Below are 21,860 nucleotides of genomic sequence, written 5' to 3' on the forward strand. Positions count from 1 at the left end.
CTCTCCCAACTCAAAAAAAAAAAAAAACACACACACACACAAAAATTACACAAACTGTTTATAAAAATTTTACCACCAAACCAACAAAAATTTTTGGTCGCTTCAAATTTAACACTTCAACAAAGTCACTTAGAAAATATGTGACAAGATTTGCTGGCAAGAAGGAGTTAGGCCATAATTGGTTACTACAAGGAGTTAGGCTATGATAAAGCTGATGCTTGTTGGTACTTGGACCCTAAAATGGTTTAGAATACGGTTTGAGGGGGTTGAAGCTGGACCAGGATCTAAGGTATATGGTTAGTCTCTGTTGCCAAAGCCATAATGTCATCCAAATCTATTTTAAACATGGTCCCTCTATCCCTGAATTTATAAATAGGAGTGTTCATAAAAAAAATTAAAATATGGTTAACCGGTTAAAAAATCATAACCACATTTTGATTAACCAGTTTAATAAAACAATTTTAAAATCCATAACTATATCTTTTCGATTTGGTTAACCAAAACCAAATTAAAATCAAAACCTAATTTCAAAACGACAAAACCTCTTCAACAAAACCAAATTCACTCTTTGCCACCGTCAACAGTTCTAGTTCTTCTCCTCTGCCTCTTGCTAGAACTCGCCGGTGGTTTGTCGGAATTCTACCTCTTTGAGTATTCACTTTGATTCGCGACTCTGTCTCTCTACCTCGACCTCTCATTCGCGACTCTGTCTTCACTTTGATTCATCGGAGTATCTCTCTTTTTCGGCTCTCTTCTTCTTTTGTCGGTGGCTCACCGGAGCTCATCAATTGAGGTAAGCCTCCTCCTTCTGAGTTTTATCCTGAGTTTGTTATTTGGGTTTTTTTTTCTATTTTGTTGATTGTTATATTTTGTTCCTTCATTAGTATGCTTTTGACTTCTTCATTTCAATGGATTGAAAATGCATAGATTTTAAAATCTCTCATTATTGAACTCTTCATTTCAATGGATCCTGTTGTAAGTTTCTTTTTCACTGTGGTTCACTTTTTGATTGGTTAGGACTTAATTAATTTATATGAATTAAATGGAGAATTGTTGTTCTAATTATCTGTCTCATTGAATGGAGAATTGTTGTTCTGGCTACTGCATTATGCTCTGTGTTTCTGCAACATTACACTAAAAACCAGTTATTTTTTTAAAATCATTTTTTATTTTAATAACCAATTAAAATTTGATTTTAAAATTTGCTAACCGGTTAATAATCAGTTTTATCATGTAAAACCAATTTGATTAATTAACTAAGATTAAACTTTTGGTTAACCAAAAAACTGGTTTGATTTTTGGATTAACCAAACCATGTACACCCCTGTTTATAGATTATATGGAACTGTCTGATGATGATGAATGTATTGGTAGAGAAGGTGACAAGAATGACTTAAAACAATACAATTGTGTTAAGAAAATCAACATAATTCTAAGTCAACTGTGTATCTTTACTGAGCAAGAGACTCCAACACCACCTAGTGAGCCAATTGTGCATCCAAATACCAAGTTATCTGAACTCATACCCAACCCACACCACAGACAGCCCATACTACAACCTACACCACAGCCCACTATCAACATGCCCTTATCACAATCGATTCCCATTGCTCCCAAGAAAATTTTCATCAGCACCAAACCATTGTCTCAACCAAATTCAATTACACACACTTTTCCAATTCAGAAAAAACAAACACAAAAATTAAATAAATTGTTTAAAGAAATTTTACTATCAAACCAACAAAAAAATTTGGTGGCTTCAAATTTAACACTTCAACAAAATTATGATAGGATCTGCAGGTAAGAAGGCATCTCAAAAACCAATCATTGGGATTAATGGTGAATCATTTGATTCATATATGAATCTGCAGAAGCAAGAAGCAAGAAGCAAGCTGCCAATACTTTAAACAAGAAAAAAAGAAAAGGTTGTACAAGAAGAATTAATCCCCTGATGACTCGAACTTTGAGAAGAATGGAGGATATGAATACCAGAGTCTTGATCATTTATTCAGTGTAGTTAATTTATGTTTTGCTAAATCATATTTGTTTGAGCTTATTTATTGTATTTTATTTAGTTTAGTTTAATCTTTAATATAATCTATGATTTGCTAAAGCATATTTCTTCTTGAAATTTTTTAATGTTTTGCTGGTTAAGGATGAGGCACATGGCAGAGACAATCTAGAAGAAAAACCTAGAAGAACAGTAAAACAGTACCTTGAATAATGTTTCTTTATTTTTTCTGGTGATTTTTTATAGAGATTTGTATCTTTTCTTGATTTCTTCTACTTTTTGCGAGAAGTTGGAACGTTTCTGCAGAATCGTAGTTTGTTTCGAATGTCCTTTGAATCTTGACGGTTTGCGTTTTGATTGAGAAAGAAGAGGAAGAGTGAAGGTATTGTGGAAAGGTGATTAAGGCGCGTGCGTTGGACGCTTGATTCTAAAAGAGTAGTGCGCGTGTTTTTTTCTTGGACTTGGAGCAACTTGTATAGCTTGTAAGCCAAAAAGATTTGTATGTGTAGCATGCCTGATTTTAATTTCTAATTAGCAGAGAATTTAGAACATCATTTATATTTTGACAGCATCACTTATGAATAACAACATAACATAATACTCCATAGCATTTTTTTTTAATAGCAATTTTTTCTGTTTGCTTAAATATGTTCATATTTTTTTCAAACAATATCAATGCTCCTTTATTTTTTACACCAAATAATATCTCAAATATATTTTATATTTACGCATTATAGTCTTTATTTATCTTGCCTGCGCATGGCGCGAGTATCTTGCTAGTCTTTATAAAATTAGTCACTTTTTCTATTCATTTATTTTGGATTTCTTTAATTATGTATAAATTTAAGTGATAGTTAACATTAATCAAGAAATATGTTAATTAAGAGTGTAATTTTTTAATGTATTTTCTTTATAATTTATTTATATTCATGCTTAAAAATATTAAATAGTTCTTTTTAATTTTTTCTAGATGAAAGCTATAAGTTGTTAGATTTTTTTTTTTTACATTTAATTTTACTTCTTAATTGAAAAAAAGAAAAAAAAAACGATAATACTTTTCTTGTAATATCTAGCTCAAGGTTAAGTCTTGGTTGACCCGGTTTAATGAAATTGTTGTTAGACTTAGAGGAACTTTGAGTGGTTAGGAGATCTTGTAAAGAATTCACAAATCAGTGTGTTAATTGAAGGTTAAATGATTACTTAAGAAAATAAAATGGAGTCCATAGGAAAATGTTGGGTGATGTTGACATGTCCAAGAAGTAATGACTAATGAGTGAGGTGATAAAAGAAAAACAAAAAATAAAACATGAATTTGGTTTGTCTTGGAGCTTGGAGGCAAAAATAAGAGAGAAGCTTGTCCCCAGACGAAAGGTGAAACCCCTCAATCTTTTGTCTAGATTGGTTAGGACTTAGGAGTTTGTTAATGGCTAACAGTCTAATACTAATCACTCTCTGTGGATGTAGGAACTAACTCTATTAAGGAGAGATTGCCCTTCCATAACTTATAAAAATAATAGATGAATACAAAATACATATCTTGAAGAAAACATGCACAAATTTTCAGCTCCTGCTGGATGCTATATCAGACAGAACGATGGAATGTTGCTGCAACTCAGAAACCTTAAAAAGAACAAAAGCATTGTGCTACAACTCAATTTACTGCAAGATGCACAAGACGTCTGAAATACAGTTAAACAACTGAGGTTAGATTGATGTTAGTTAGTATTACTAAGTTACAAACCATAAAAAAAGATTCAAATATTTTTACTGGTATACAAAATTTGTGATCAGGCATTTCATTTTGTTTTTTGCCTCTTTATTCTCTCAAGGGCACCAAGCCGACTCTCATTATCTTGATCTTTAGTACCATCCGCTTCTCCATTCATTCCACCCTCGTCTCTACCTCGAACCAAACTGCCAAAAACAGCAGAAGGAACATCTTTTTGTGCAATTTCAACCTTTTCCTCATCATCAGAGTCACTTTCTTCTGGTAACTCAATATCCTCGTGATTCGCACTGACTCTTAACCCTCCATCAGTCTGTGATTCAACTCCAGCACTCACAAACCCTACTTTTCTCTCTTTGGTCGCTGTATCGTTTGTTGCTGGGGCTAGTTGCCTTTCTAAAGCAGCCATTTCATCCTCAGGGACCCCAGCCTGTTTCAACTTGTCTTTGGCTTCATCAAGATTCACAGTCTGATCCTTTTGCATCAGATACTCTGGCAATATGAAATGTGTCTGCAGAAACAATAGAAGTAATGGTTAACAAAAAATAAAACATACAATGTTACAGACTTACATGGTAAGCCAAAAGGAAAAAGACTAGGTTACCTGGCTGTAGCTTGCAGAGACACTTCGTTTAATGCGAAGCATCTCTCTGAAGGTATCTTCGTTTCCATGCTGAACTTCAAATTCATGCCACTTTTCCCAGAATTCCGGATCTGATCGTGGATTGGCAAACTGAGAGGCATGTCCATATATTGCACGTGCTCGATCTATTTCTCCCAAGCTTTTCTCCAGCTCAGCAAACTTTAGGCACATAGTTTTGACATCTTTGTCCGGAAGACCAGATTGAATTGCCAGCTCATAGATCTGCCTAGTTTTGGGTACACCAAATATCTCAGATGCACGAGCAATGTATATTTCATACATGCTTAACTTCTCATCATTAGGAACAGCCTTAGTTGCTTCATCGTACACTTTCATGGCTCGCTTGGCTAGTCCATAGTCCTCCTCCAGCTTAGCATATTGCAGGTAAAGAGGCTTCACTTGATCAGCTGGAGCCTGTTAGGTAACATGCACCCAAATTTGGATTAGCTTGCCATCATATATATTGTACTCGGCATTAAACAGCCATATTTGACAAAAACAAACAGATTATTAGAATAAAACATTGAATAATGAAATTAAAAGAAGATTAGTAACAATGATCCTTGACAAACTAGAAACAACTTCCGTACAACTAATGTGAAGACAACACAAGCTAATGGTAAAAGTTACTCTAATCCATTAAACATTTAGATACAATAATAGTATAATACTATATAAACATAAATTGCATAAATAGGTTGCAGTACATAATAGTATTGTATATGCAGGGAAGATTGACTTTCTAAACAAATTTCCCGTCTGAGAATCTCCCACATAAGCGGTTATCAATATCTCAGATAAAAAATGAACTAACTGCTTGAATAAGTATATAGAAGCAATACTTTCTGCAATGATAAGGTTTATACTTTATAGACACCAGCGATTCTCCAGGGAATCTACATAATCCTGAGCTTAACCTCCTAATTCTACCTACTCTCATTATGGTAAAATAGAAATTATATTGAGAAGATTGATAATTACAGAAAGCTAGGAGGATAACAGATTTTCTGTACAAGAAAAAAAAAAAGGATGAATATCAATAGTGTGTGGCTTTCTAATCTCTCAACATATCAGAGATAGAAAGTCCTCTAGAAAAACATCTTTGTCTAAAAATCTGTCTAAATACCAGAAAGTGAGATGCTACTGCATACATTGGAACGCTAACACAAAAATCCTGGATAGGGGAATTATGTAAAGAGGGATAACTGATAAAAATAACGAAAAGTAAACCCAAAAAAAAGGAAAAATAAACATCCAATGGTCCTCCCAGAATCAGAAGCAAGGGCCCTTTAGACAGTACCTTCAAGGAAACCAAAGACTTATAGGTAGTATAACACCATGGGGCCTCCAAATTTATAGACAATAGGCCCTGTTCTACATAAGCTAAAGTCTAAGGCCGCAATTGTACTGCTATAATAAATATAAATATCAAACTTTCAACAAGCACAACTTCAAATATCACAAGACTACAACTAGTCTTCTCGCACTAAATGGAGCCAGCTACATATATTACATAATGCCCTATCATAAACTAAGAAATAATCAAACCATCAAAAATTTAAAAGAGATCCATGCTGAAGCCTATCACCAAAGGAATGCCTCCCTAATATCTTTCTTATCCCCATTTTTATGACAAAGCTCATTGGGCACACACATTCTCTTAATAATTCTCCTTGGTTCCTATCAACCTCTAAGATTTCATAATAGACAAGTCCAACACCTCAAACATAGAAACTTGAATCCTAAATTCCTAATGTCCTTTATTTTACGTATATAGGCCAAAATATGGTTTAAAGTCGTTTTAACCTAAGCAGAACGAGAAGTATAACTGATCAGGTAAAGAGTAGTTGTATCCCAAATGGTAGAATGACCATTAAAACCCTAAAAGAGTAAATCACCAAGTGACCCTACACCATCAAAATTCACTCTTTCTGCTTGGAGGATGACTATATTGAGTATATTCTTGCACAGTAAACCTTAATTATAAGTATCATACAAGCTTAATCACATTACTTAGTACCCTTTTATAATAAAAAACACATAGCACACACATATTAGCATTAATCTACACTATTATTAACCTTCTACACCAAATAAAAGTAAAACATCTAGTCTTATCACATAAAACTTGTCTAAAAAATCTATCATTGAACGTGTGAATAGTGCTCCAACCAAATAACTAACCTACAATTAATCTGCATCAACATGACAACTTGAAAGTTCATAGCACATACATCTTAGCTTTAATCTACACTATTTTTAACCTTTTACCCCAAATAAAAGTAAAACAGCTAATCTTATCCCATAAAATTTGGCTAAAAAATCTATCATTGAACATGTGAACAGTGCTCCAACCAAATAACTAACCGACAATTAATCTACATCAACATGACAACTTGAGCGTTTCATGTAGAAGTAACCAACATTCTATGCATTCAAGTTGCATAATGTAAATTATAGGCATACAGAATTCAAAGAAATACTAACTTAAGCAGACAACTAATAGTGGGCCATTTAAGGAAACAAGTAAAGAGGTTTTTTGTATTTTTGATAAATTTGGAACATAATCCAGTTCCCATATCATCATCATAAAACTTGTAAAGAACAAATAATTTAACAACACTTGGCTTCCACAAAAAAAATAATTTACTTACCGTTTCAACTGCATTCTCAAACAGCTCTCTTGCTCTCTCCAATTTTGTCTTTCCATATCTCTTCACAAATTTAGACAGATATGTGACCCATATGTCTTTCACATGTGGATACTTGAATATCTTCACCCCTCTTTCATACACTTTAAAAGCATCTTCAAAGTATTTATGTTCCTGTATGCATCAGTGTAACAAACTATCAATATCAACCCAAATCACTAGAAATCATGGAAAATAAATAAGAAAATAAGTATTAAACACAGTCTTTGCTCCATACCTCCAGAAAGTAGGCATAATTAATAATTATTTGTGGTGTGGCTATTCGTAAATCTAATATCCGCTCATAAACAGCCCGGGTAGACTCCAAAGTACCTAGACTCTCCTCCAAATCGACGTAAAAGGTCCACAATCTCAAAGATTTATGCAACTTCATCTGAACTGGTTCATTCCCATCAGCAGCCACTAAAAGTAAAACATAAGGAAAAAACATAGAACTTAGTTCATTTCCCTCAACAAACACAATTGATATCAAACTACTAGAATGGAAGTACAATGTATTAAGCAACATCAATTCAAGAATACCTCTTCGTTTGACTTCAACTGATGGTTCTGCTGTAGCCCGCCTCATAAGATCAAGTGCTCCTTTAAAATTCTTATGTCTCAACTCCATTTCTGCCCACTCACACCAGACACTAGCCAGATTATCCACAGTTTTATAATTCACTTGTACCGCCTTGTCAAATATGACCCGGGCATTGGCAAGATCTTTATGATGTTCATACAGCTTGGCGAAGGCAACCCACAAAGTATGAGGCTTTCCCACTGCCTTCATGGGATCAATTGTCCTGACAGCCTCGGTATAAGTCAGTATCTGCCTCGTAGGATTACCCTCAAAAAGCTTCACCCTCCGATGCCACTGCTCCACATTGTGAGGATTCTGGCGCAATAGCACACTGTTAGCCAACTCCGGCCTCCTTTCCATAAGGTAATCAAAACGTGCCAACCTCAAGTCTATGTCATTCTTGTCATTCAACCAAAACCCACGTAAGATCTTCCTCTCAAAATCCTCCCCTTTAAACCGAACATCCTCCTCTTCCCCATCCCCAAAACCGTTTTCTTCACCATTATCTTCTTCCTCCTCGTCACTCATTCCCATCTCCTCCATCTTGTAAGCAAGCATGCTCTCCTCAAACTGTGAATACGAATCGAAAATCACACCGAAATCCCTAACAGTCACAACAGTTGACATCCCTTCTTCGAACACATCCCTCGCCTTCTCGTGCAAACCCCTCCTAATATAATACTCGGCCAACGAAGTCCACAACCTGCCAACCTCATCAGTGAACTTCCTAATCCCGCCCCTAATTATGGCATCTACATTTAACCCCGAGACCTCATTAGCATGCCTAGTGAGCAATTCACACAACTCCAACCACAATCTATGCCTAGTCTTCCCCTTAATCGAGAAAAACGTGCCATCATTCAAAACCGAAGCCAACCTTTCAGCAGCCTCCTGCCACAAGCAAGAATTCACCAAAAACTCAATAAAATCCTCAATATGGGAAGGATCATACTTCAAGTACCTACGATAAACCCGAAGAGAAGTCTCTATGGGCACACCCCTCTGACTCACGAAAACCAAATAGGGTTCCCAGATCCTATCATGCTGAGTGACCGGCAAAGCGCAAAGAGCTCGATCGAAGGTTCTCCTGGTTCTTGTAAGAAGCTTCTGGTGGGTTAGGGTTTGGAGGTACATGATCCAGATTCGAGGCATCTTGTGCATAGTGACGAGAGCACGCTCGAAAGTGTTGTTGAGTGTGTCGTATTGAGAGTGAGTGATTGGGAGGTTTCGAACGAGATCGAGGCGCTCGCGGAGGTAAGCGTGCCAGAGCTTGTAGGAACCTGGAAGGGCTTTGAGAGCGCGTTCGTAAATGACGAAACGTTTCTTGAAGGGAGATTCGGAACGAGCAATTAGGTATCGCCACCATAGCTTGAGGCTGAAAGGGTTTCGGAGAATCTCTTCCTCGTACAGAAGGTCGTCTTGGGAAGGGTACAGGTCCTGAGAAATTGACGATGATGAAGGCATCACGGCGGAGGAGAATTCGGATACGGAAGCTTATCAATCTAAGAACAGCAGCAGCAGAAAAAGTGTGATGAGAAGATGTAGACTAGTAACGACTGTGCAAAAATAAAAATTGCATAGTTTTTATGAAAATAATTTTTACCATATATAATTTTAAGACTTAATGTAATCCATCAGTATTTTTTGGATGCCATTAAGATTAACATAATTTTAAGACTTAATATAATCCATATCAAAATAATTTTGTTAACTAAGATTAACAAAGTTTTCAAAACAATTTTAACAAGGTCAACACAAAAATTAACATGCTTTAACAAAGATTAATAAAGTTTTCAACCCAATTTTAACAAGCTCAGCACAATAACAAGAGTTAATCAACCAAGAACAAGTCAGTAACAGAACTAAAATTTATTTTCAAGCAGTGAGCAAAGCTAAATCAACCAAGAACAAACAAGGATGAACAGCGAATCAGTATCAATTTATCATCAAGCAGTAAGTCAGTAACAAGATTAATCAACTAAGAACACGCAAGAACAAGCCAGTAACAGAGTTAAAATTTATTATCAAGCAGTGAGCAAAGCCAATCAACCAAGAACAAAGCACTGAACAATTCTAGTGCATCCTGGCATTACCTTCGGCGAGGGCAGGGAGCAGAGATTTGAGGGAGATCGCCGGACGACGAACACGATGGACGGACGACGAGCGAAGAGATGCGGAGCAGGACCTGGAGACACTGGCGTTGGGCGAACGAGGGGAGGGCCTTCGAGAACAACGAACCAGGAGGATTGGCGAACGACCACCACGAACCAGGCGGCGACGGTGAGATGAACGGCGGCGCTATGGAGGCTAGGGTTTTCAAGGAAGAGCTGAGATGGAACTATGGAGGCTAGTGGTTTCTCGGTGACAGCGTGAGAGTGAAAGGGGAGAGACTGGTTTCTGGGTTTGAATTCAGAAACCCTTTTGATGAAATAGCAAAACGGCGTCGTTTAAAGGAACCGGTCGGTTTTCAGAACCATCATCAACAGTGACAACTCCACCGAGAATGTGCAAGAATGGCTAAGCACTGGGGAAGCTATCAAGCTAAGACCGAAAACAACAAGGGTAAAATGGGTACATCATATCGTTTCATGATGAGATTAAATTAATTTTTTAATTTCAATTTCTTCTTTGAGGCTGATTAATTTAGGAATCTATTGTATATTGAATTATTGTGTATGTATAGAAAGAGACTTGAACATTATCATATTTTATTAACATAAAAAAAATCAATTATTCATATAAAATAATAAGCATGCATTAATACTATACATCATATCATTCATATGTATCAAAACATATGGTGGAAGTTCCTCTAATCCCATTACATCTATTTCCAATTGTTCATTATAGCAATAGTTAGTTACACATTACTACAAGGCAAGGAAGCTGTCATCTACTCAAAAGTGTTAAATACATATGGTGATTTGAGCATTGTAGGGGAAAGGTTGATGCATCTACCCTTCCCGAACCAAAAGAGGAGGGAAGCTTGTGTACCTGATCTTCAATATTCTCACCACCGAAATAGTTAGATTAAACAATAATTATTGCCTCTTGAATGTCATTTCTATTGAAATTAAAAGCATACGATTAACTAAACAACAATCTTTTGACCATAGACTTGTTGCATTGCAAACCAGGCAGCGAGATAAATTTCTATTAATGATGAAAAGGACTGCACCACGGGCATGTTGATATGGGGAAGACTAAAACAAAACTGGCAAATGCATAATAATATAGGCTGCAATATTGTGCTATGAAATTCTTCCATAAAGAGTTACTATAAATTCAATTCCCAGTTAGAGAACCCATTTATTACAAACCATGACATTTAGAGTTTGAATAACTATTTACATCCAAACAATATATGTTTTTTTTGTATATAAAGCTCTACATGTTAAAAGTAAATAACATAATTAAACAGCAGAGTATATATCAAAGGGGAAAAATATTATGTAGTGGAGAACATAACTTTGGGGCTAAAATACTCACAATTAATAAACAATAAACCATTTTACTGCATTGCTAATATATTCATAAAAAACGGCCTGTATGTTTTGTGAAACAACCACCAAAAAAGTAAAAAATATTGAATTGTGAAAATTATGCATATTCTAATGGGCAAAATTTCTGTATGTTTTGCGAAACAAACACCAAAGAAGTCAAAGATATTCTATGACATTGAGGGAGAAGGTACAAGCAAATTCCAGAACCACCAAACCAAACCAAACCCTAGCAATGATTTGAAGAGCTCATTTTTCCATGCCCAAGGAACAAGACCAGACAAATTAATCCTTATAAAAAGTAATCAAAAGCTTCAACAAATATTTGAGGAACACAAGTCATATTGACGCATAAATTGGACCAAAGATGCAGTCTTTCATTTAATACTATTTTTAAGGCAAAACACGAAGAGAGAATAGAGATGGTGAGAGATTGTACCATATGTAACCGATGGCTACTTTTAATTTGCATGTTTTGGAGCTCCTCGGTATGGTAGATAATGCCTGGCGGATGCAATGTTTATACTTTAGGCCAAGATTTCGATGAGCATAGATTTTCAATGTCTTCAAAATAGGTCCTCTCTCTAAAAGATATGCAACAAATGCGTATTCATCTGCAGAGTCTTGATATCCATTAAATTCAAAAATCTTGAGATGTGATATAACACAATCAGGATCCTTCATTGGCAGTGTCCAACAATTAGGTTCCTCAGGTTCCACTGTGGAAAATTTCTGGCAACAATAAACAAAACTTATCAAAATATGCAAGTAATGAACATAAATAGACACAGCTAAACTAGAGAAGTGATCATACCTCCCGATTATGAAGAGTGAGAACTTGAAGCATATGGCAGTTATGAAGCAATTTTATCAGATATCCGGAGTTGAAATATGGAATTTGAAGCTCTAGATTATGTAAACGGGAAAATTCTGGCAACTCAAAAGCAGGAGCACGAAGCAAGCACTGTGTGTAGAAGATAAGAAGATAATAAACACAACACATAACTAAAATTCACCAAAAACTGGAATAAGTACATCGAGTAATCCGTTTAATGGACAACAGAATTACAATAAGAATATTACCTTCATAGTGGAAAGTCTCAAGTCCAACAGTTTAGTTTGGCGGAGTGCCTTGAGAAGCTGAAGCACCCAACCAACCAGCTCTTGGTCTTGATCAATATCAAGATGAGCTTCCACCATGTTGGGATAATCGCTAATTGAAACCTGCAGGCATCTTGCCCATAATTTGATACTTAGGTATTCGAGTAACGGGGTGTCTATCACAAGATCCTCAATATCATTAATATCTTCTCCGAATATATCTTGCATTAAGGTTAACCGCTTCAAGGAATCAGGCATGTGGATTTCAGGAGGTTGGCTCGCATTAAGTGGGAACGATTCCTGTAAAATGAGCTCGAGATTTTCAAGAGCCGGGCAACCAAGTAAAACAAAGTCTGGGTCCACATAGTTGAGATCCAACTCTAGGTTCTTGAGGGATGGCAAATCAACAATCCATCGTAAACAGTCAAAAACACATGGCCTTTCAAAACAAGAGACTCGAGTGATGCACTGGTTAATACCTCTTCAGGCAATTGATACGTTGATTTCCAAACTCATTGAAAGGGGAATAGTTCTTGGAGGTGGGGTCCAACAACAGTATGAATCCATGTTTTGATGGTTTTCTTTTCACCTCTAGGTATAACACAAGCGAGGCGAAGCTTCTTGACATGGGGAGCCTTGCGTTGAGCGAAAACTGCATTGACGAAAGCAATGAATCGATGTGTCCCACCAGGCAGATAATAAGGATTCTCTTCACTATTGTTTAAGTCCAACACTAGAAGATCCTTCCAGAGCGAGGATGCTGGTGGCCATGGCACATCTTGTTGGGAGGAACAAGAGAATGTGGCAAAGCAGGGAATCCGGTAAGCTACTGATTAGGTCTATTTTGGGGGTTCCTGTTCTTGTTGATTCCTCCTCTTCTACTTTTCTTTGCTTCCCTTTCGGCATTGTCAATTTTGACGACACTACTGAAAATGTAAATGAAGGAATCAATGAACCGATTGAGCTGGATTTGTTTGGGATTGAAAACCTTTTCATGCACAGCATAAGTCTAACATTGTGTACATATAAGTAAATGTGTGAATGGTAATCAATCTACGTGAATCAATGTACATGAACCGAACATGCAAAATTAAGTGGATAAATAAAGAAACAAATTCAAAATCAACATCTCAAATACAAAAGATAGAACCTGCATATCATGCCGTGTGGGTTGAGTCTTGCTACTTGCTCGGTCATGCAGCTACTCACGAGTTACAACAGTGTATAATTCTTACTTTCTCAGTAGGATTTAGCATTTCTTTGGGCCTTTGGGCCCTCTTTTATATGATTCTACGATTGTATTCATTAGTTTTTTTATTTTTTTATCTAATTGTATTCGTAAGTTATATATTATCTTTGTCACTTTATATATATCACTTTTTTAGGAACCAAAAATATATATCACTTTTTTTTTAACAATTTATATATTTTTAATATCATTTAGTTGTAATAACATTATTAAAAATTATGATTCATGAAAAATAAAATTAAAAAATTAAATATTATTTTTAATTATCAAAACATTAATAATATTCATTCTTGTATGTTATCTAATAGATTTATCATTGTACTATAATATTTAAATATAAATTAAAAAATAAAAAAAATAACTATTTAAAAAATTAAAATAAAAAATAATTATACAAAATCAAATGAATAAACTTTAATTGATTTTTTATTATTTATTATAATATATTAAAAGAAAGCACAAGATAATTTCACAATCATTTTTAGACATTTGATTTTACTCTATATTATCACATAAGATTTTTTTTCCTAGGTGTCATAAACTTCTATTTTTGCATTATGTCATAGGTTTGTTATGGTACTTTTATCTCCTCGTAATAACTTATCTTTTTATAATATTATAGGATTTTCTTTAAGCTTTAACTTTTCATATTCTTTTACCCTTTATTTTTATGTAGGTTACACTATTGTTTTTAATGTTAATGTTAATTCTTTTTAACATGTAAAAATTTAATTAAAATATAATTCCTTCTCTTCTCATTTCATACCCATCACTCATTCTTATATTTATTATATAAATCAGCATTTACTTTACACATTTTTTTTATCTCTTCTCACATAATTTCATACCACTTTCTCTTTCTCCTTCTCCATTCTTGCTAATTTTTTACACAACTAGAATTTAGTTGATGACAATAATTTTTTTAAAATTTGCTAAACGTATGTATTATGTGATTGTATTCATTAATTTTTCTATTTTTTTGTGTAGTTGTATTTATAAGTTATATAGTGTATTTGTCGTCTATATATCACTTCTTTTTCTTTCAACAATTTATATTTTTTTAATATTATTTAGTTGTAATACAATAAATTTTACAAATTAACTTCTAAATTTATATTATATAAATAATATAAATAATTTATCTCTATGCATGATGTGAGTCTTAATCTAGTTAGATCATATTCACGAGTTTGTAACTTTCCTTGTAATTTGATCTAACTACCACCCATTCGGGATCAAATTTTCAGGTTGATCGAAATCTGAATTTATCATCACCCCTACTCGAAACTATTTTTTTATTCATCCTTTTAATTCTTATTTCTAAATAAAGTTCCATTTTTTGTTATCTTCTTTTCTAAATAAAGCATCTTCTCACGCAGTGTTATTGGTTGTTTTAGATACAAAATATCATTTGTGCAATTGTGCTGTTTTCTTTTTTTTTTTTTTTTCGGTTTTTGGTTTTTGGTCCCTAATAGTGTACTAGGATAAAGCAAGAAATGTACAAAGAATCAAGATTGTAGAGTCTATAACATTGTACTAAACTATCCTCTCAAATGAAGTACATATAAAAATATATTGCTCATAAATGTGTGTTCTTTCTAGAAAACAAAAGTCAAAGTCCCCACCCCACACTATCACTATAACTATCTCCAAAAGGTAGAAGAAAAAGGAATGAGTAACCCACACTCAACATCAGTAGGATCAAAGAACATTGAAGAAACGGCCATAAACTGTAAATATGTACTAAGTTGAGGGGGTATCCTATTAAAACCTTAGATTAAGAGTAAACATAGACATCATGACACGCAGAAACTACGAACTGTAGAAAGGACAAGACTAATTCTTGTCCCAGCTCTTCAGCTTAATGTCAATTATCCACTTTTGCATGCTTGAGAGAGACCATGCAAGCCTGAAAAAATTAGTGAAATGAAAGCCAGCATTTAAACTAATACTTACCTGAACTACTGGCTTTCTCCTCTTACTTCATTGCACAAGGTCTCAATCTCCTGCCATATATGGAGGAACAAGTGAACTCATAAAAGACAAAAGACAGAGAGACAAGTATAGAAATCACAAATTAAACTAAAAAACATGCCTTATGATTGGTTTTTGCACAGCATCCGAGTCGATGCTTCCTTTAGAATTAAGAACCATCCCTGGCATTTGATTTGGCTTCACAATAAAGCCCCCAAAAAGAAAAACACAAAATACAAGTAAATTGGTCAGTGCTCAATGTAGTCCATCATATGAAATACAGAAATAGGAAGTTCACGACATCTAAGTAATAGTGGTAACATAGAAAGCAGTTGATGAATGCACTAGCACATTAATTCTTAAAACTAAGATGGCACAACAACTAATTATAGTAATATCAAAAAACTAAGAGCTGATCAAATGATTGGACTAATGAGAAATGGATAAAGCTATATAAGGAATTGAAAGCCAAAACCTCCAACTGTTGTTGTAGCTCGTTTTGTAATACTTCATTTCCTCTAGGCACTTCATTTTCCACTAGTGAGACAGAATGTATCCCACACACCGTATCATGAAACCTGCCACTGATCGTCCCGTCAACACCCTTGTGATCTTCAACTGAAACTGCTATTTGTGTAGACCCAACATCTTCACAGGAACCACCATCACTTGTAAGAGAGGTAACCACACTAGAATTTGAGGCACACTCAGTGTCAGATTCAGGAGACTTTGTCCTCTCAATCATATCATGGCCACTATTGTGCATCTCAGCAGTTAAACCACTAAAACCCATGCTCAACCTGCTTCTAGCGAAGCTATCCATCGGAACACTAAATTGTTTTTTCACTGCAATATCCTGTTTCACACCCACCTTATCAACATACTTCCTTTTTGGGTTTCTTTCACAATGTTCAGTTCCAGAGATATCCTCATGAGATGATTTATGAGGATTGTCCAGTTGGCCAGTTGGCCTTGACTGTCGAGATCGTTTATAACCCTCAGGAAACACGTAGGATGGGATTTGCCTTCTACGAACATGAGAAACATAAATGTCCATCCCCGGCTTCCAGAACATGTACATATTAACTGAATGTCGAAACTCATCAACAGTCCCACGTATATCAAATTGCTGACCTTCTTGAACAATCTCCCCTGACTTCCGTTGCAATCCCATGTAGAAAGCAGAATGTGCACACTGCCTTGACATATCCATATACTCATAAGGATAGGGATGACATTGCAACTTCCCAAAAGTATCACGCTCAATCTGTCAATAAAATCCAAATGAATTTAATGAGACAAAGAAATCAAGTTGATGTTCTCCCCCGAAAATTACTCAACATGGCAACCCCTTTAAAACATTCCTCATTTGACCATCATAAATAAGTAGACATACCATTAAAGTTAGTTGTCGAAGGCGTGATTCCACCCAACCTTTCCAAGCACGCAAGTCATCAACATCAGCAGCAACTATGTCTACTTGCAAGTAGTTTTTATAGCTTTCAAAGAAAGCATAGGGCTCAAATAGAGCAGTCCATTGAGCCTTATTCAATTCAACTTCCTAAATTTTTTTTTTTTTTAACAAAAGCAAAGTCATTATTTATAGCTTAAAATCTAATAGACTTCTGAAAAACTCAAGAACATAATAACTAACAAGTATTACCCCACATATCTTGTTGCTATATTGAAACTGCTCCATCATAACACGAAGGGTGCTTGTAGAAACATTATAACTAGAATTCATACAAGGATAAGCAGGAGTAATGATTGGCATATGATGGGTTCGATCACGAGGATTTTTACGAGGATCCCAAACAGAAAACCCCAGCTCATTCTCCTCTATAGGACATAACATGACAGGATTTGGCCACCGCCACTGTGTATACACCCTAAAGAATCGAGAGACAAGCATGCTTGGAATTGCATTTGGATATAATTGGCACACTCGAGCCACAAGAAGGGCCAAGTTAACACCGCCAAGAAAACCAGTAACCTGAAATAAGTATGCAAAAGTAAATACAGAAATAATAAACAAATACCACTGAGCCACTAATCATATTTCTGGGGAATCAAATCTAACATGACATAACATGATTAATGAAATGCAACCAATAAAGTATAACTCACATTGGAATAGACACCTCTCCTTTTCGCCCAAAACTTTAGGCAACGAAGTGTTGTTCGAAAATTCTTTGGTTCAGCCAGCAAAAAAAAAAAAATAGCATGTCAGAATTTTTATGGTACACAACAAATTATGGGGAATGTGTGATTTGAAAAATAAAAAATAATAATCCTAAAAAATACCTCAACATTTGGAACAAGCTTAAGAATTTGATCCGCAACCCTGCAGCCATTTAAACTTCGTACTGTTGGCTCATCAATGTTTTGTAGAATAGAAACGTCTGCTATGTCCAAGTCCTGCGCATATTCATAGGAAAAAGGTTCCAATATACAGGACAAAAAATAAAGAATCAACTCATGATAATGATACAATCGTATAAAGAAAATAATTGAATTCTAACATCTTTGACCTCCTAAATGCATCAAAGATCAAATCGAGAACACTTATTTAGCAGCAAAAGATTCATTTGTAAGCAAATTGAATGCTAAAAAGGCCGTTCTTGATATTCACATATGCTTATTTTCTTGATTTGAAAAGAAACAGTACTAATTAGAACTAAAACCTGATTGGACATTATAACATATTTTTAAGTGGGGAAAAAAGTTGAAGAACAAAACTTTTTTACTTACATCACGCACAACTAAACAAGAAATACTTGCATAAAGTAGATCAATCGATATTCCATCAAACTTGAATTTCATTACTGGGACATGAGCATCTGGAATTGGTTGCAGTTCTGTTATTTCCTCCATGTTAGCAAGGATGTCATGCAATGCAAAGAAAAAATCCTCCTGAAGAAAAAATATTAAATATTAGAATTGAAATTTTAGAATCAATTCCATGAAGATAATCAACTTATTTGCAGTATCGATCTACCTCTCGATTAACATAAGATGGCCCAATACATAAAGTATCCAAGTCAGCCCCAGGACCATGAACCTACATCATAGAAAAATTCAAAAAAAGAAGGGGATTACAAATAACTATGGGAAAATACATGCTCAATTTGGCAATTTCTTTACTCCATGGAAGCAGGTGAAGAAGTCAATTTCTCATTAAAGGAATGGAAACAATTTACAATTAAAAGTATTGTAAGATTGGAGTTCGGCTTCACGCACAACTTACAATTAAAAATTTTACAACAGTTAACAATAGGCCATGCCTACTACGTACAAATTACTCTACATTGGGAAATATTGGGAAACATATTAGAAGTTACACCAAAGAGGGAGTTTAATTTATCACATGCATCAAAGTAGTAAAATTAATGGTCTAAGTTTGACTATCAATCAAATCAAAAGTTTATCAATATCCCATGCAATCAAGATTATTATGCTCCTAAAACATTGTACAAAGACGAAAGATACTTTAAGAACATCTTTAAATTTGCAAAGAATACATCAAAACATAAAGTTGTGCTTCGTGATCTTCTTTCAACAGTTTTAAAAACAAAAAGAAAAAATAAGATGTGCATGTTGGTGAAGAAAGAAACTCACACCAAGTCGATAAGAACCAAAAGTGAATATAACGGCATTTGCATCCTCAACCATTTGATCAGTGTATCCTCTTCTGCGGGTAAGCATCTTCACCCAACTTTTTAACACCTAAGAAAATGGAAAACAAATCATAAGCAATAACAGTTACTTTGAAGGCTTTGAATCTTGTATACCACACATCATTGCAAACATGACAATCACAATTGTAAAGATTTGCTCCACTAAAGTGCAACCACAGGGCACAACTTAAAGGGTAAAGTCAACAACCTTAATTGTTAACAAGAAAACTATGAGGTTAGAGTTAGGTTATCTCACATATATAGTCTACCATATAGGTCTTCATATCCTATGAAACCATAAGCACTCAGTTTATGATTGAATGCTCTTACCATTTAAGTCTTCAGATGAACTACATTCTTGTTGCAAAACAAGATAAAGTAACAAAGTGATTACACAAATAATATATTAGATAATTATATAGTATTTGATAACTACAATCAATTATCAGTAGCATGTTGATAACAACTACACTAATAAAGCCGAACATACATAAATTGGCACCATCATCATCAATAATACTATATATCTAAACAAAAAGTGTAATAATCAAAATATACATAACATAAAAAAAAAATCGTTTTTTTGATTCCACTAAGGCGTTTACCTGTCCAAGTCGGTGAAGAACCTCTACTCTCTTGGCAGCTTCCTCCTCGCTCTCGTAAAGCCCAGAATCAACCAGAAACTTGCATGAAGAAACACCCACCAAAACAATTCTCAGAAAATTAATTTGATTTGATTTAATTAACAAATATAAACAAAAGCATAAACAGTGAATTTAAACACAAACCTTCTCTAATTCCTTAGTCCTTTGGATATCAGCAACCGTTGGGCCAGCCTTTGAAATTGGCTTCGTCACACCGTATTGCTTCGACGATGCTCCCACTTCATCGCAATTTCCCATGATTTCAACACCAAACCAAAAGGGAAAAGGGGAAAAATTCTTTTTTTTTTTTTTCAAAAACAAAAATGTCCAAAGGAATCAAACACAATAAACGACTAAAAAGAACGATTGATAATCGAAATTTAAGAAGTGAATTGAAAAGAGTAATAAGGAAAGAATAAAGAAAGGAAGGAAAAGAAAGAGGGAATTGGAAGCAGTGAAAAGGGGATGTAATGAAGGTTAAGGAAGAAGAGATTGAAACAAATGTTTCGAGCAACCGAGAGAGAGAGAGAAAGAGAGAGCCCTAAAAGACCGATTTTTCTCATATATTTATGTTCGTTTTTTTTTCCCTTATAAGACTCTTCTAATATTGCACTATTTTGTTTAAAAATTATCTTTCAAGTTCAAATTTATTATTTATTAGGGATTTATTTGGGTGAGTTTTTTAAGAAAAGATATTTTTTTGAGTTATCTTTTTTAAAAGATCTTATGAAAAAGTAAAAGTAATTTTATATTTTGGTATCTCATGTAAAAAGATCTTTTTATTTATCAATTATGTTTGGATATAACAATATAAAAGTACTTTTTTATTGATTTATTACATGAAAAATATCTTTTTTTTTAAGGAAAAAAATTTTTTAAAAAAAAGATGTAAATTATAGCTTCCCAAAAAAGATATTTTTTCTGATTTTACTAGTGCTATTTTATTTTCTAAAATTAAATTTAAAATTTAAAAGATGCAAATCCCAAACAAAACACATCAAATTAGGTTAATCCGTAGGACAAGGAGTCGCGAATTTGAAAAATCTTTTATTTTCTAACCCAACATTTTTTTATTACTTTTTATAACTGGATCATTTAAACCAAATTGGGCTCTGAAAAAGCAACTTTCGGATAAATGTTGACATGAACAAAGCTGAAACAACTCAATCACAAGCCCATTTTCTCTAAAAAATAAAAAAAACCATCTAAACTAAAAAAACTTAATAGTGATTTAAAAAACAAAAGATCTTTAAATTACTATTCTGATTTTTTTTAATCAAGCTCCTGCTATTTAAAAAACAAAAGTCTACCCTGACCAAAAAAAAGATCTTAATACCATAAATAGTGATTTAAAAACAACTAACCAAAGTGGTCAGAGTCATGGTCCGATGTTACCTACTGTTTGGTTGGATATAAAAAAAAATGGTCCCCTCTGCAAAATCATAGCAATAACATTAACACATATAAATATCAAACAAACAGCACCCTTGTTAGCTAATTCAGTTCAGGTGAGGACCATTTTGTATAATTACATACATTGGTTTGTTTAATGTACTAATTTCAATGTGCATGGCGTCTTTTAAACCCCAACTTACCATTGATTTTAGGTCAAGAAAGTCATTTATATTGGCGGCACACAAAAGAAAAAAAGAAAAAAAAAAAGAAAATAGTAGAAACAATTATGAATATTTTTTTTCAATTTTTTCCTTAATTCATATCGTTAAATTAGATTTTTATTATCATATAATATCTTCTCTCACATTTTTTTCTCTTAGTTTCTCTTAAAAATTCAATAACAAGTGAAGTTTAATATTTATAGACTAAACTCACGTCTCACACTAGTTAAATGCGTCACAAGGCCTAAATTGTTATAGCCAGATTTGGCTTATACCCATCCTTAAATTTCCACTTAAAAAATATATATATAAAAATTACACTTAACAACTATTTTGGAAACAACTTATGTGGCAAAATAATATTCTCGAAGGAATTTGGTTGAAATCAGCTAAAATATGAGTAAATTTTCAAAGTAGTTCCTCAGATTGAGTATGTGCACTAATGT

At 34.2% G+C, this 21,860-nt stretch overlaps 3 protein-coding genes across 8 annotated transcripts; all 3 read right to left on the minus strand.

Annotated features, from left to right (window-relative positions):
* LOC107617329 (pre-mRNA-splicing factor SYF1) lies at positions 3,609 to 10,203 on the minus strand. Of its 2 annotated transcripts, XM_016319069.2 has the most exons (6): positions 9,747 to 10,203; positions 7,614 to 9,155; positions 7,309 to 7,493; positions 7,035 to 7,205; positions 4,342 to 4,794; positions 3,609 to 4,248 (listed from the first exon to the last, which is right to left on the minus strand). In XM_016319069.2, exons 2-6 carry the CDS (start codon positions 9,115 to 9,117, stop codon positions 3,808 to 3,810), a joined length of 2,754 nt encoding a protein of 917 aa, XP_016174555.1. In that variant the 5' UTR covers positions 9,118 to 9,155; positions 9,747 to 10,203; the 3' UTR covers positions 3,609 to 3,807. The 2 variants fall into 2 exon arrangements, with proteins under 2 accessions (XP_016174555.1, XP_020968042.1); XM_021112383.1 differs by lacking the exon at positions 9,747 to 10,203 and having other exon boundaries at positions 7,614 to 9,175.
* On the minus strand, positions 10,407 to 13,495 carry LOC107617332 (putative FBD-associated F-box protein At5g38570). Of its 4 annotated transcripts, none has more exons than XM_016319072.2 (4): positions 13,405 to 13,495; positions 12,237 to 13,180; positions 11,968 to 12,117; positions 10,407 to 11,885 (listed from the first exon to the last, which is right to left on the minus strand). In XM_016319072.2, exons 2-4 carry the CDS (start codon positions 12,510 to 12,512, stop codon positions 11,547 to 11,549), a joined length of 765 nt encoding a protein of 254 aa, XP_016174558.1. In that variant the 5' UTR covers positions 12,513 to 13,180; positions 13,405 to 13,495; the 3' UTR covers positions 10,407 to 11,546. The 4 variants fall into 4 exon arrangements, with proteins under 4 accessions (XP_016174558.1, XP_020968044.1, XP_016174559.1 ...); XM_021112385.1 differs by lacking the exon at positions 13,405 to 13,495 and having other exon boundaries at positions 12,237 to 12,554; positions 12,734 to 13,396; XM_016319073.2 differs by lacking the exon at positions 13,405 to 13,495 and having other exon boundaries at positions 10,407 to 10,652; positions 11,593 to 11,885; positions 12,237 to 13,396.
* On the minus strand, positions 15,007 to 20,357 carry LOC107617331 (nuclear poly(A) polymerase 4). Of its 2 annotated transcripts, XM_016319070.2 has the most exons (12): positions 19,943 to 20,357; positions 19,760 to 19,837; positions 19,096 to 19,203; positions 18,476 to 18,538; positions 18,229 to 18,390; positions 17,782 to 17,895; positions 17,605 to 17,667; positions 17,141 to 17,470; positions 16,874 to 17,038; positions 15,953 to 16,744; positions 15,599 to 15,675; positions 15,007 to 15,509 (listed from the first exon to the last, which is right to left on the minus strand). In XM_016319070.2, exons 1-12 carry the CDS (start codon positions 20,054 to 20,056, stop codon positions 15,482 to 15,484), a joined length of 2,094 nt encoding a protein of 697 aa, XP_016174556.1. In that variant the 5' UTR covers positions 20,057 to 20,357; the 3' UTR covers positions 15,007 to 15,481. The 2 variants fall into 2 exon arrangements, with proteins under 2 accessions (XP_016174556.1, XP_020968043.1); XM_021112384.1 differs by lacking the exons at positions 19,760 to 19,837; positions 19,943 to 20,357 and having other exon boundaries at positions 19,098 to 19,201.

Source organism: Arachis ipaensis, chromosome B09 (genome assembly GCF_000816755.2).
Source record: "Arachis ipaensis cultivar K30076 chromosome B09, Araip1.1, whole genome shotgun sequence".
Lineage (NCBI taxonomy): Eukaryota > Viridiplantae > Streptophyta > Magnoliopsida > Fabales > Fabaceae > Arachis > Arachis ipaensis.